Genomic DNA, 15,267 nt, shown 5'->3' on the forward strand with positions numbered 1-15,267 from the left:
TCAAGCTCTTCTTTCTCCTTTCTTCGCTGTTCCTCAATCTCTTCTTTCCTTCGCCTTTCCTCAAGCTCTTCTTTCTCCTTTCTTCGCTGTTCCTCAATCTCTTCTTTCTCCTTTCTTCGCTGTTCCTCTTCTTTTCTTTTCCTCTCTTCAATAATCGTTAAAAACACTTCTTTAGCAAATGCTTCATCATATGTATCACTTTGAATTATTTCATTTTTTATCGCCACGATTTTCCTACTTGGACCTACTTGAATTTCTAATTCAGCAGCTAAAGCCAGCAAATCCTCTTTTTTCCCACGTCCCATAAAAGCCATGTCTCGATTTTATTCAGCCAATAGACTCTTAGTTTTATAAAAAAAAAAACAATTTTTTTTCTCTTTTCTTTTTCTATTTAAATATAATTCACAATGAATTTAATTTTATTCGGCACGAAAATCAATCAGTGGAATCAATAATTAATGTGTTGTTCACCTACTCTGGCGAGTCAAACGAAATTACATTTGAACACTGGCGTATTCATTACTTTGACAAGTAAATAAACTAAGATTCCATGACGGAAACAATAATTAAATTTCATAATCTTAATTAATTATTTTACGTTTACAAGGTAAATTGAGCTCTCACCTGAGTTATTTTGGTTCGTAATTATATGCGGGGAAATCCCGATCCTGTCGACTGCGCCAGTAAAAATCCTTTCCTTATTTCAATATAATGAATATTGAATCTTGTAGGAAGAATAAAGCTAAATTTTCAGAATGAACAAAATACTTTTATTTGAATTTTAAAACCATAACCAAAAAATAAATAAATAAATAAATAAATAAATACTGCAGCTCTTAACTTTCAAAATTTTAAACTCTTAACTACTACAGTTAAAAACTCTTACAACTATTAAAAAATACTCAAAATCTTACACTCTCTAAACAAAATATATAAAAATCTTCCGAATCCTCTTCTTGTTGCCATACCGTAAAATGCAAGTTCTTGTCCTATTATTTATATTTCACGTTCTCTTTAAGTCACGATCTTTATAAGTCATGATCTTTACAAGTCACGATCTTTACAGGGTTGATTGTTCTTTGATACTCATTGTGTAGACATTGAAGTTGTTTAAAATGCAGTTCTCGTGTAAAAATTAATTGGTGAGTTGTGTAGCATGCTTTTAACGGCGAACTAGATTGTTATTTGAGTAATCAATTTGATTTTTATTAGTTTTATAATATTTGTCACGGGATTCCAGTTCTTGATTGAATTTGTTGCAGACTTAAGATTTAATTCCGATTCGTAATTGAGGTTTGCGTCGAATAAAACTATTGGTATGTGAAATGAGAATGGATTCTTACATGGTTCAAGTTCCTGGAGCAGACTTCAGATTGCTGGAGCATTTTGTGTGAATTTGGTATTATATTTTTTATTAGTATATATTATTAACAATGTTTTTTAAACTCATAGGACTTTTGTGCTGCTTTAAGCATGGGTAGAGACACTGCCAGGTCTCAGTGTAGATTTCCAAAGAGCTTAGTGTACTGATATGTGGATTTATTGAAATTGAGTTTGAGTTTATTTTGTGATTTTGAGTTTTAAAGCATTTCCTTCTTGAGTGAGATTTTAACATTCATTCCTAGCAGGCCTTGGGAGTCTCTATGGTAATTCTTGTGTTTATTCTAAAGACTGCATCTCACAATTGCATGCACTTTTCCTTAACGGACTGTTGTCTCAATCTATAAGCTGAGTTTTGTATGTTTCATTTATGCACTGGGCGTTTTTGTACATATGCTGTTAATTTCATTTTTGTTTTCAATTAACTAGGTTTCGCTCTAGTGGTTATATTCGCAAGTTTGAGAGAGCTCTAAAGTTTCGATTTCGGTTTCTTGGCTCCATAGTTGGTTCGTGTTTAGGGAACTGTTCGGCTGGACTGAACTTTCATTTCCTGTTTTCAAGTTAAGTTTTTTTTCTCTTTGTGCTTCTAGTTGCGATCTAGATGCTTTCCACTTAGTTACTGATCTAGTTGCTGAATTCCGTTTCTGGAGTTTTTCTCTGCGTGTTTCAACTTCTTTTCACATTTCAGTTTAATGTTAGGATCTGACAATATCAACTCCCAATACAACACCGTACATACAAGATTGGACAGTGAGTGACCTGCCATAACTCAGTGATCACAAAATTATTACTTACAGGCTGGAAACACCTATAGACTACATAATAAAGAAAAGATTCAAAACGGCATTTGGAGGACATTCCGTTTTACGGGAACACATTCGACTTACTAGTTACAAAAATAGTGCAAGCTGCCCACAAAGCATATTGTTTGAAATCTGTAAAGGCAAAACACTCGATATCCTGGTGGTCACCAGAGCTTAACACAGAGCGGAGCAGAGTTCGGCCACTTCGCCGAAAAGCACAATCCACGGTAGATCCATATCTACGGCAACTCAAAATGATAACATACAATAAAGCCAGAGCTTTATATAAAAGAAAAATTAAAGAGGCCAAGTTAATATCATGGAGAACTTACTGTAGTAATGTCACTAAAGCCTTTGGACCTACTCAAAAGATAACATATAACAAGGTGTTTCGTCCTACGACCCTTTCGCCTATGGTGAATAGCACTGCCTCATCCAACATCGAAGTAATCAGTGAGATCATAAATGCAGTTTTTCCTGATGATGATGAAGAGGATTTCTTAGAGGAGCAAGAGGAAGCGAGAAAAGCCTACAGCATGAAATTTCGCCAAGTTACCAGAAGAGACGAAATCCCTCCTACGCAAATGGAAGTGGACAACATCATACGTACTCTGGCACCCAAAAAAGCTCCAGATCCGAATGGAATTGATAATATCATCATTAGAGAGATACACCGGGAATTCCCAAAACTATTCCTTGCGGTCATTTCAGCTTGCTGGAAACATCAGTACGTTCCTAAAAATATGAAGTTAGCAGAAGTGGCGTTATTCCTAAAATCAGGCAAAACTCTGGCAGAACCTACATCTTAGGGGCCAGTCTGTCTACTGCCAGCGCTCGGTAAGGTATTGGAAAGAGTAATTCTTTACAGACTGGACTTCTTCCTGCAAAGGAATAACGCCCTGCATCCCAACCAATATGGATTCCGAATGGGCAACTCAACTGAACATGCCATATAAGACTTAATGACCACTATAAAACAGAACAAGGATAACAATTTGCACTCACTGGCAATAGCCATTGACATCAAGGGAGCCTTTGACTCCCTTTGGTGGCCAGACGTAATAAATTTGCTGCACAACATGGCCTGCCCAACAGCCATTAGTACCATCCTTCTCGCAAGTCAAAACAGCCGGAGTCCTTTGGTATACAGAATTCAGAAACAGCTTCTAACAATGCCTATTTCGCAAAGACCCACTTTAAAATGGGTTCCCGCTCACACAGGGATTCAAGGCAATGAAGCCGCTGACCTACTGGCCAAGCAGGCAGCCAACTGCACGGATATATTAGAAAGACCAACTAAACTTCCTTGGTCTCATATTAAGAGAACAACTTTGACAAGTCTGCTACAAAATTGGCAAAGTAGATGGGCAGAGGCAGAGGTAGGACGAAAGACATTTCGCTTGCTTCCAAAAGTTAACATGGAAATAAAGACCCACTGTGCTAGCCTAACACAGTTCTTGACAGGTCATGGACCATTCCCAGTATACCTGAACAGATTCAGACTTAGGGATACTCCTTTCTGCGAATGCGGAGAGGAAGGCGATACGGACCCTTATTACTTCCATTGTGTACATACAAGAACCTGGCACTTGAAGAAACCAGCGGACTGCGCCTGGACAATGTGGACGAATAACACACTCAAAAACAGAATAGCCCTTGATAAAATAGAGAAAATCTCAAGACACTGCCTAAGCAGAAACAACCGTGGATAATATTACAATGTATCAAATGTTCAGAACTTAAAGCAGATAACCAGAATAACGCTTAGTGCCTTGCAGTTATCAATATGTAAAAACTGTTATTAGTATATAATGTTCAACCTTGTTACTCTGGAGTCTTCCCCGCCGTGATGGTATATAATTCCGTTTGGTTCATGTCCGTGGTCGGAAGCCATCATAGCGGTGCACTCACTCACTCAGTTTAATGTTTAATTTGTTCATATGCCTTTCTTGTTCATTGTTACTATTGGTTGTACTTGTACTTTTGGTTATTTAGCGGAATAAAGCAAATATTATTTACTCACAGGGTGTTTAATTTTGGGGGGGGGTTGTGTGCATTTTTTTTACCAAATTAGTGAATAAGGGTAATAGTGACACTTCACTTTTGCTGTCTGATTTTTTTTATACAATATGAGTTGTATTTAAAGTTTTGGTTGAAGAGTTTTTAATTTAACGGTTTATTTGTAAGTAAATTTGAAATTCTTGTGAATAAGTTATCTCCATCATAGTTGTGATCTCCGTGACTACATCCATTTATGAAATAGTATCAGGAGTTACGCGTATTCCTTTTGTTTATAATTATTTAGGAGTTTGTAGAAAAATTTTGTTGCACAAATTGTTCTTTTCCCTAACGCGAGGGAATTGTTGTGTATTATTTTGCAGTGCATAGTTAATGTATTAATTTTCAATGAATTCTCATAATTTTAGTATTTGAGAATTAATATTTAATACATTATTATGTAAACTATTTTTTTTTTTGAATGCGCTACTTTCATAAAAAGTTAAAGAAAAGTTTTGTACAGCTAAAAGGCGGGTGACTTTTGTTCCCACGAAGCTTCTACTTGGGGGTCGGCGGACTGTTGCGCTCCCGTCCGGCCCCCCCTTATGATATATTTTTCCTTATGGATTACATGGGTGACATGAAATAGACCACTATATATAACAACTGAAATAAAACATAGACTATTAAATCATTAAACACCAGTATTAAATTTTCTAACATAACATATATTTAGATAGCTGGGATAACTAGATCCAGATCCTACATGAAATTGTTTTGAGAGCACTCATAAATTAAAAACTTACATCTAAAACTAAAAATCTGAAAAAATCCACTTCTGCCTCTCTTGCAACAACTTTTAAAATCTCGGTAACACTAAACTGCGGATAGTCTCTAAATTCATTATTGGCTCAAATTAAATTCAAATTATTATTTTCAAGTCAAACACATAACTTGAACTCTCTCTAACCACCGAGAAGAAAGGCAATAATTAACCTTCAAATTTCCAAGAGCGCTCTAAACCCCTTTTAAAAGTCACTTACCCCGATTCGCGCCAAACTTCAAGGAATGTTTTTAACGTAATTTTATCAAAGATGTGACACCCAGTTAGTAATGAACATATCACTTCAGAAAAGACGAGGAATTTTTCACGTCCAACGAACCAAACACGTATTTAATTTGAAAATAAAGGTGAGGGGCGGACGGAAGCGCAACAGTCCGTATGCCTTTGACCCGCAAGTAGTATCTTCGTGGTAACAAAAATCAGCCGCCTTTTGCTGTATAAAACGTTTCGCTTACTTTTTAAGAAAGCAGCGCATTCAAAAGTAAAATCAGTTTCCATAATACAGTCAAAAGTCGTTAATCCGGACTCGTCGGGACTTCGGCGATTCCGGATTATAGACCATCAGTTTAAATCTGGTAAAATGGCATGCAGAAATTATAAAATTAAAAATATGAAACCGTAATTTACGAAATAAAGAACAATTATGATCTAAAGGGTATCAAAATTTACAAAAAAAAAGCTTAATATTTATTTGTTTACTTTATTAAACATTTCTTTCAATGTAAGTTGTTTAAGCTGCTTCGTTTTTTTATGTGATAATACATTCTCTTTAATTCTATAAACAGACATAATTTCTCGTTCAGTTACAAAGTTCCGCTGTTCAAGTCCTTTAATTGCTGTGTCGAGTATACCGACTAATTTGTCAATCGAAATTTTTTCGTTTTCAATAACCTCTGTCACTTTCTTCGCTATCGGAAGCGAATTATAATGACGAGGCATTTGATTTAAATCATATCAAAGACGGAGTACATCGAGATGAAATACTACATTGAGTAAGCAATTATAAGCCAAATAAAATAAAAACATCTGCCCTTAAGATAAGGATATTGCTGACAAATCAACTTCCAATTCATTGCACGCCGCCGCGGCGTTAAAGATAAACAAAGTTTAGATAAACAAACGTTAAAGTTTAGATAAACAAAGGATATGCCTTTATCGATTTTTTGCAGCAATTCCACTTTTTGTTTAATGGACTCCGAAAGATACTTTCGCTTTGTATATCCTTTACATATTAGTAAATATATATCGGAAATTCTGTTTGACATAATCGAACGTTCAAGCTTACTTTTATAAAACTGCTCTAACAGTCTGCAAAAAATAATAATCCGGATCCAATTCGAACATTAAGGAACAACGCAATCTGCAACATTAACTGAAATAGATAATTAGATAATTTTAGCTTAGCTTATCCCGTCCGTTATACATTAAACGAGCATTCGTAAACGTATTTTGCGCTCGCGCACACGCAAATTCGCAGCGGTAAAGGTCTTACGCGCATGCTTCAAAGCGACGCATGCGCAAAAAGTTTGTAGCTTTGAGGTTCGTATTATAGATCATTCCGGATTATGGGTGTCCGAATTAACGACTTTTGACTGTAATAAATTAAAAATTAATTCTAAGATATTATAAATACCCTATGCACTGAAAATGTATACATTAATTATGCACAAATTAACATACAACAAATCAACGAGTTCATATGATTTACAATATATCTTATTTGCAATTTTTGTAAAAATCTTCCGGATTACTGGAATTACTAGTAGGTGCTCGTTTAGATTACAATGATTTAGAAACTTTCTTCATTGATATTTTATGTTGTAATGGTAATATTTCGTAATGGCATAAATAAGGCATAAATGGCTTACAGATAAAGTCATTTATGAAACATGTAAATTTATAATTTAGCCCATTTTTCTGTTTACAAGTACGGTACTTTCTATTTTTGAATATATTGCTCAACATATAGCATCTCATTAGATTAAATCAAGAGATCTTCAGTTCTACAGCGACTAAGCGGCACAGTCCCTAAATACTGATAGTTTGATCGGAACTCAAATCCTGACAAACGGGCTGACTACATGATAGTTTTAATGCTTTTGTCTCATGAGCAACGTGAATATTACCCTGTTTCTCTTCAAAGTTCCTCATCAAGAACATCCTTTACCAAAAGCAGAGAGCCTTCATGCTTTTTACCATAAACCAAACTTATCAAGAGCTCTTCTTTTTTTCGGTACATATGTAAGGATTTTAAGTTTTACTAACGTTTATTTTAGTTTTAATACTTTACTGTCCTCTCTTATTTTCCCTTCCGGCCAGAATAAACGCGATTAATTTTAGTTATGCAAATTGAGCTTGCAAACTGTTAAGTATTTAAGTTGTGGCTTTTAGCCAAGAAGCAGTTAGAGAGAGACTTCTCGCTACCTTATCTCACGCGTGCTTTTCAGTCAGTCCCTGTCTGCCTTTGAGGCCAGAGCTTAGTTCCCTTTGATACTTGAAGACGTATTGTAGTTTTCTGCATTCTGCTCACTACATACGTAGAGTTTAAAAGGCTAACCTCCGCGTTACTAGTCTTTGTAAAATATCTGAGTTTAGTTCTTATTTAATTTAGTTTTAGTTCTTATTTTTACGTTTCAGACCAAACTACTGGTCTTTATATACCGAAGTACGGGAACGACTGTAAACTGTGAGAAATAAAAGGTAATTAAACCCTTCCCATTTGTGTTGTATCTTCTACACTTATACGAACATAGTTTAAGTAAACTCCCTGTTCCTACTCAGGACTCCAGTTATGTTTGCAAAGGCAATTAGAAGAAATAGTAGTCCTGATACATATTTAAAATGGAAATAATATGTGTATTCTGCATAAAAAGAACATTTCTTTGTATGAGATAATGTATATTTTTAAAATTTGTCTTTTAAAAATACTTCAAAATTTTATGCATTGATAAATTTCTCTTTTACCTTAGCGTATCACTTTGCATATCCATTTAATAATAAAATAATAATCACAGAGGATAAATCAATATGATTAATACTGGAAATTCTTCCAATCATAAAGATAATATTGTAACATGGGTTCATTCCATTGTGAGATTCCTTTAGTTTGAATAACCAATTATTTTATGATTTGAATCTATACTGTCACTTATCTCTGTTTTTCCGCCAAGATGCAAATTAGGTCGCGTGTATATAAGGCGGTTTTTAGAATGTATTCTTCCTCTTGAGGCCACGTTACTAAGTTTACTACTTTAGATAAGAGTCCTGTCTTCGGCCTTGCATTACAAATGCAAAAAGTTGAATTTACACCGGTGAAAATCTGAGCCAACTTCGTGTTAAATTGCTCTGTCTAGCCTTAGAATACTTGAATTTAGAAAATTATATTTAAATTTCTTTCCATAAATGCTGATTAATTAAATTACACCCTTCTCAGTTTTTGCTGTACGCAGGCATAAGCTGGTTGACATCTGCATAGAGTTTAATATTGGATGATACCTAAGAGAGTCAAACTGAACAGTGGCGCACAAGCTAAAATAAAGACTATGGCTCAAGTAAACTTCACGTTTAGTCTTGCTCCTCAACATCGCGAGTTCCGTCAGTATCAGTAAATCACACGGAAGGATTCCACTTCATCGGCAAGATTTGGCTTTATACCATGCTGCCATCGATGAAACCCGCACTGACTTTTAATGGAAAAAGTTCAGTAATGGCTTTTCTTGACCGTTTAAATTCGCATTTTTTACTTTATTCGGTACAGAAATTCAAAAAGTTTCTATAGCAACCACTGAATTACGAGGACAGATACTGAGCTGGCAGAAGTGTGTTGGGAAATTACTATTGTGAGAACCAGAAAGTGAGACCTGTAATTTCGAGATATTTAAAACCGCCTTTGTGAAAGCATTCCACGTAGTAAAATGTAGGAGAAAGTTAGAAGCTGAACTTTTCAGTAAATACCATTTGAAGGTCTAAGAACCAACCCAGTTTATATTAATAAAAATTCAAAGTTTTATCTGTTGTATGGGAAAAGGCTCAATGTAGATGTGGTTCAAGTTATTCTGCATACGTTGTCTTCACCGATTCAAGATTTCTTCGAGTTACGAAATCCAAGCACGCTCGAAAGTTTGAGCTCCCTGTAAAGTTTAAAAGCAGGAGATTTGCACTACGCGTACAGCAGGATATAGCCAGAGCTCAGACGGACAGATTTTATAGGGCTACAACACAAAGAAGGCCACGGTTTGATTGAAATAAAAATTTTGAAAGTAAGCAGAAATTTGCAACCGCAAGTGACGATCGCCAAGGAAAATCACAAAAAAGAGAAAACAGGGAGGAAAGCAAAATTTAAAACTAATAATGGGTACTGAAGTTAAGAGGGTACTCCAGAGGCAATAAAACACCTGTAGGATTTAATTAGATATGGTTGTTATCAAAAACTGGGCTCTGCCTGCAATACGATAAAATAATGTCTCAGGGAATGCACTATTGGACAGAGGAGCTCAAAGAACTTTCTCAGCAAAGAATTTTTTCGACATCATTATAGACGGTAAAGAATATTTGGGGTAAATGGAGTAAAGTAATTTCAGACAATGGCAGGCAATTTTTTAGTCAAATATTTCAGAAATTATGCCCAAAACTTGGCAAACGGGATTTAAGAATGATCCTTTGTGGCAGCGGTTAAATATAGCAGAGAGGGTAAATAAGAATATGATTAAGATTATTTATAATTATGTAAAGGATTATCGTAAGTGCTGAGATAGTTGTGTCAATGAGTTAACATTTGTGTAAATAACAACAGCAAACAAAAACGTTACGGACGCCTCAAATGAACTACAAGTTCTCCAGATGAATGAATGCAATAATTGTAAAAATTAACAACTATTTATTCAGTTAAAATGCAGCCTTTAAAATTTGCATTGTTAACACAAACAACATAAAAAAAGAGCTGAAAAACACTGCTTTCTAAATATGACATTAAAAAGAAATGAATATTTCCTTAGGAACAATAATAATCATTGCCGTTCAACAACAGGGAAAAGTAACAACAAAAGCATAAGTTGAAGACAGTAGGTGAAGTAGTAGATAAGTTTAAATACTGATATTAATTATTTTACACGTAACAATTTGCTTTGTGGACAGCTAAATATGATACTACCAGGAAAGCGCCTGCTAAATTGTTTCTTGGAACGATTGTCTTCTGGATAAATTATTTTTCTTTCAAAAGAGGGCTCCAGAGTAGCCAAATGGCAGACATTTAGAAATTAGTCCAGGAAGATATCCCTAATTCGGATATTGCAAGAAAAAAAGCAAAAAATTATACTGTGATAAGAAACGCTGTGAGTGTAATTTTAAAAGGGAGATAAAGTTCTCAAAATTAATCAATCTCTTTCATATGAACCTGAAGATGAAGTAGGAGAATTTTGCCCTAAATTTTAACGTCCTTTCTTTATTGAAAGAATGAGGCAGTCTGTAATATGTTTAAAGAAACAAAACGGGGAAGAACTAGTTGCAAATACTGACCATTTAAAAAAGTATTATAAGCGAGCTAACTTTCCTCTTTTAAAAGATATTTTCCAGGAATTCCATCCGAAATCAAGAAACTTCATAGAAGTTCCATCCACATCCAAAGTGCAATCCTTTAGAGAAAAAGATGGGGTACCAGAAATAGTGGAGCAGAGGAAAAACAAGGAGCAAGGATTGACACATCATTTTCATGTCTCCTGTTTCTAAATACTGTCTCTGCAGTAGCGCTCGAACTAAGAAAGGTCGTGGATGATGATTCTCCACCACCAGGATTTGGCTGATGGTGGAGGTTCTTTCCTGGTAGTATCATGTTTAGCTTTTATTGGCGATCAGGTCCCCTAATCCCCAGTCCTTACCAGTCCATACCTTAGACACTCCGCCTTTAAAAGGCGGAGTATCTAAGGTATTTCTCCCGCCTTCTTAGTATGCCTTTGTGGTGTAATGGTCAGCATACTCGGCGCGTATTCGAGAGATCCGTGGTTCGAGTCCCGGTGAGGGCATTGCTCATTTTTCATGTCTCCTGCTTCCAAATACCTAATGTCTCTACAGAATAATAAGATAATAGTATAATAATAAGGTAATAATTAATATTAAAATAATAAGTATTTTAGTTTATTTATAATTCTATCATTAATGTAATTTATGATGCATCTAACTCGCAGGAAATAAATATGTCTAACTAATAATTTTTATAAACATTTGCATAACTACTTAAATCAACAAAAAGTATTTTTGGCATGCTTTTACATATTTTATCGTCGAATAATCATTTACATGCTTCTGAACTATATTAAATTTTCCATTCTAGTTTAGATTTTATTACTATTATTTCTAAAGAAAGATGTAAAATTAAATAATAGTTTTTAGCTAACGTAATTTATAAGAAATCGAATTTATGTTCTTTAAAAATTATCTAATCTATAACATGATAAAGATTTGACATAATGCTATAATTAATGAAAGATTTTTCTAACGTCAATGCTTGTGTTTATTAATAGTTTTAGTTTCTTTGCTAGTTCTTACTTTTATTGCTATTGTTTTAGTTAACTAGTTTGCTTATTAGTCCAAAGGGATTTGAATCCCGAAGGACTATTAGTTTCGTTTTGGCATTTTTGCGTCGGACGGATAAATGTCGGTTCACTTTTCAAACTGTTGCCATAAAATGTTAGAGTCCTGTATTATATTTGAAGAAATTAAATAATGAAAATCTGTGTAAATGTATGTATATTTCTCACATTGTCATAAAATAACGGTACATAGAGTCATCTAATTTTGAATAACGTAATCCTCCAACGAATATGAGCATGTGGAAGACCAAATTTGAAATTTGAAATTTGTTTTATGATCGATTTCCTATTTTTTAAAACTTTGACGAATTTTTGATTAACAAACTCAAGGATTTCAAAGCGAGCAATAGCAACGTTGTGCAGAAAAAACATTTTTATCTCCAGCGCGTGAGTCTCTGTATCGGAAATTCTAAAGATATGCTCGTTTTAAAACTATTTTGCGATATTGCTGTTGCACTGGATCTTATGGTTTAAGTGCGAGGAACATGATATTTAACAAAGAAAGGTAACACACAAAATGTTAAAAAACGCCCCTTTGGACGTAATTTAAAATCTGAAACATTTCAGATTTTTTTTTTTTATAGTTATTTTATTGTTTGTGTTTTATTGACTTGTTCTTGTGTTTGGTTATTCTATTAATCTATGTCTTTTATTCTGTTTCACACACGTTGGCTAATATTTGGCTTCGAAAGGTAAAACTAAATAGTAAGCTGTCAGCTCTTTGAAAGGGAAGAACTTTGTCTAGCATAGTATTTGTCTTTGCATTGTTTGAGTCTTTGCATTTTTGTCTTTGCATTGTTTGATCATTGTCTTTAAGCTTTGTAAGCATCGTGTAGAACAGTGCCATTTTAATAGCATTATGGGCCCCTGGGAAAACCAATGTGATGGGGTTTCTACTACAACCGCTTACAGAAATGAACTGTAATTTAAATGTAAATGGTTTAGCATGGGCCCTCATGCGTGTGGAGCCTCCAGGCAAGTGCCCACAGGACCTATGCGTTAAGACGGTTGGGAGTATATTCTTATCCGTTCAAAATGATAACTAGATTCACTTCCCTTTAAGCTGTTCAATATTAATTACTTTTTCTCTTTTTTTTAGTTTATATATGGCCATGTCACCTAAAACCCGTGAAGTTACCAAAGCAAGAGATTTCATCTGGAAGATAACTAATACTTTCATAGAAGAACATATACATTCATTTGATCCGAGTAATGTACGAGATTATATAGATGTTTATCTCTATAAACGAAATGAACTTCTTAAGAGTGGTAAACTGAATGAAACCTCTTTCTCAAGTAAGTATCCTACTATATTATTATGAATAATTAATAGAAATTTCCTTCTCTTAGTGCTGAAGCCTGAGTTATTATGTTCGGTCTCAGTTATATTATCACTAGGGACTGCAATTTCGGACCAAAAGTTCAGTACCGGTATTCGGTATTTTTTAGATCTTAATACCGGAATACCAGTTTTAATAGTAGGAATTTTAGAAAAAGAAGGAAAACATAGGTGTTTCTTTGTTTTATTTGCCAGTTTTATTAGAAAGAGTAAATATAACGAAAAGTCATTTGTAACTTATAAATTATAACAGTATATAAAGAACCACGGAAAAGTAAAGAAATAAGGAACATCTTATGTATTTAAATCACAAAAAAGTGTGACTCTCACCATTCACTCTGTGGTACTATTACAGATTTTTGAAATGTGATCTTAAAAACAATGCATTAAATTGTACTGTCATTAAGCCTGGAATATAATTTTGTGCAAAAGCTGTCGAAAACGCTGTTTCAGTATCTACGCTAGTTTGTGGTACTGTTAGCAATGCGCGATATATTTTTTCCAAGTATTTACCTCTAAATCCCTCATCTTCAAATAAATCGGTTTCTCGTCGGATGGCTTCGGATATAACTGATTTCCGTATTGTATTTTCGTTTGTTGAAATTTTTTTAGTTATCGCTAATTCTAACTTTTGTTCAAGACACACTTCCTTTTCACTATCCACTATCGATATCGACATTAGTGTCATCATCATCTTCGATAACTGTACCGAATTCTTCTGAATGTGGATAGGTTTGTGCGTAAAAAAATTTACAGAAAATTTACTATAAACATGATCAAATTTGATTTGGTTAGTCTCTTTTCTTCTTTTCCATTTTCATTTTTAATATCATTATAATTATGTAAATACCGTAAATATTTTTTATTTCGGTATGCCTTTCTTCTGTGCGATTTTTCAATTTAATATATAATTCTTCAGATAGTGATGTATGCTGTTCTATCAGTGACTACAACATGAAATTTATTGTTGCATTAGCTGTTAATAAATTAGAATCTCTCCGACATAATGCCTCCGCAACCAGTTTTGTTAGAAGTAGAGCTGATACAGTTCTGGATATTAAGTCGAATGTACTATCGGAAGAATTAATTTGCATGTTTAAGTCGATCATTGCTTTTTGGATTGGATTTTCCTGTTTCAAAAATCGTTCCATCATTAGGAGTAAACTGTTCCAGCGTGTTTTAGAATATAATATTAACATATATCTATTACTCCTAATTAAATTCCATGAGCATAGCGCAATTGCTGATTTGCACCAATCAACTTGATTCGCACCCAGTGAGTATTTTTTCATAACCGTTGCTCCATCAATCGTTATAGATACAATATCTTCTTTCAGGGATAATTTATGTTTCCCTAATTTAGATCTTCTTTCAGGGATAATTTATGTTTCCCTAATTTAGATTTAAGCACTTCCATACATTTTTCGGCTGGCATACTTCTCGAGACATGTGTAAGTCCTATATTCCAAATTTGTTTTCCTGAATGAATATTTATATTTAAATAGCGTCTATTTCTTACTCTTGTCCATTCATCAAATGTAAGACTAAATTTTTTACCATTTACTTTTAAATTGTATTAACTCGTGTTTCAAATAATTTCGAACACCGTTACTGTATTTATAACAGTTCCTGATGTTGGTAGATTTTTAAAACCACTGGCAGATAGTGATTTTCTTACTTCAGTAGAAGTGCCAAACACTTGAAATGGCAAACCATCTAATGCTGTTATTTTACTTATAATTTCATACGAATTATCTTTTTTTCAAAATAATCTAAAATCCCTGATTCCTTAGGCTTAGAAACTGTGCTTAATTATGTAGCTTCATCGCAATTAGATTCTTTCCTCTTTAACAAATTTGTATTATGTTTCGTTTTTAAATGTGTATGGAGTCCGCTTGTACTTCCTCCATTCACTTTAATAACTCTTGAACATTTTCCATATTGTGCCACCATAATCTTTTCATCACATAATGAAACCAAACCAAAGAATTATCAACAGAATTTTTTTTGTTTTTTAAAGTTATTCTTATTCATTATTATGGGTTTATTAATTATGAATCTATAATAATTTTGAACCCTAAAGTACGATATCCTAACAGATTGATTATTGTTTTCTAATCAAAAGTTTTCTTTCTACGACTCTGCGTTTTAACCTAAAAGAAAAGGTACATATTATCGAATCATCTTAGTAGAAATCGGCAGATTTTCAGAATGTGACAAACTTTGGCAATCATGTGCGTAAACATTCTTCGGCTAAGGCAACCGCGGTTCTCAAGACAGGTACCCGCGTGTAAGCGTTATCCCAATGTAATACATTTG

General features: G+C 34.0%; 1 protein-coding gene across 1 annotated transcript in view; it reads left to right on the forward strand.

Moving 5' to 3' along the window:
- LOC118206071 (cytochrome P450 2C38-like) overlaps positions 1-15,267 on the forward strand; it is a 55,290-nt gene that overhangs the window by 21,487 nt on the left and 18,536 nt on the right. Inside the window, exon 3 of the mRNA XM_085824950.1 lies at positions 12,709-12,905. Coding sequence (XP_085681076.1) covers positions 12,709-12,905 — 197 coding nt within the window. The remainder of the gene's footprint in view (positions 1-12,708; positions 12,906-15,267) is intronic.

The sequence above is a fragment of the Stegodyphus dumicola genome, chromosome 10 (assembly GCF_044657685.1).
Source record: "Stegodyphus dumicola isolate Sdum_Otavi_A_Nest chromosome 10, ASM4465768v1".
Classification (NCBI taxonomy): domain Eukaryota; kingdom Metazoa; phylum Arthropoda; class Arachnida; order Araneae; family Eresidae; genus Stegodyphus; species Stegodyphus dumicola.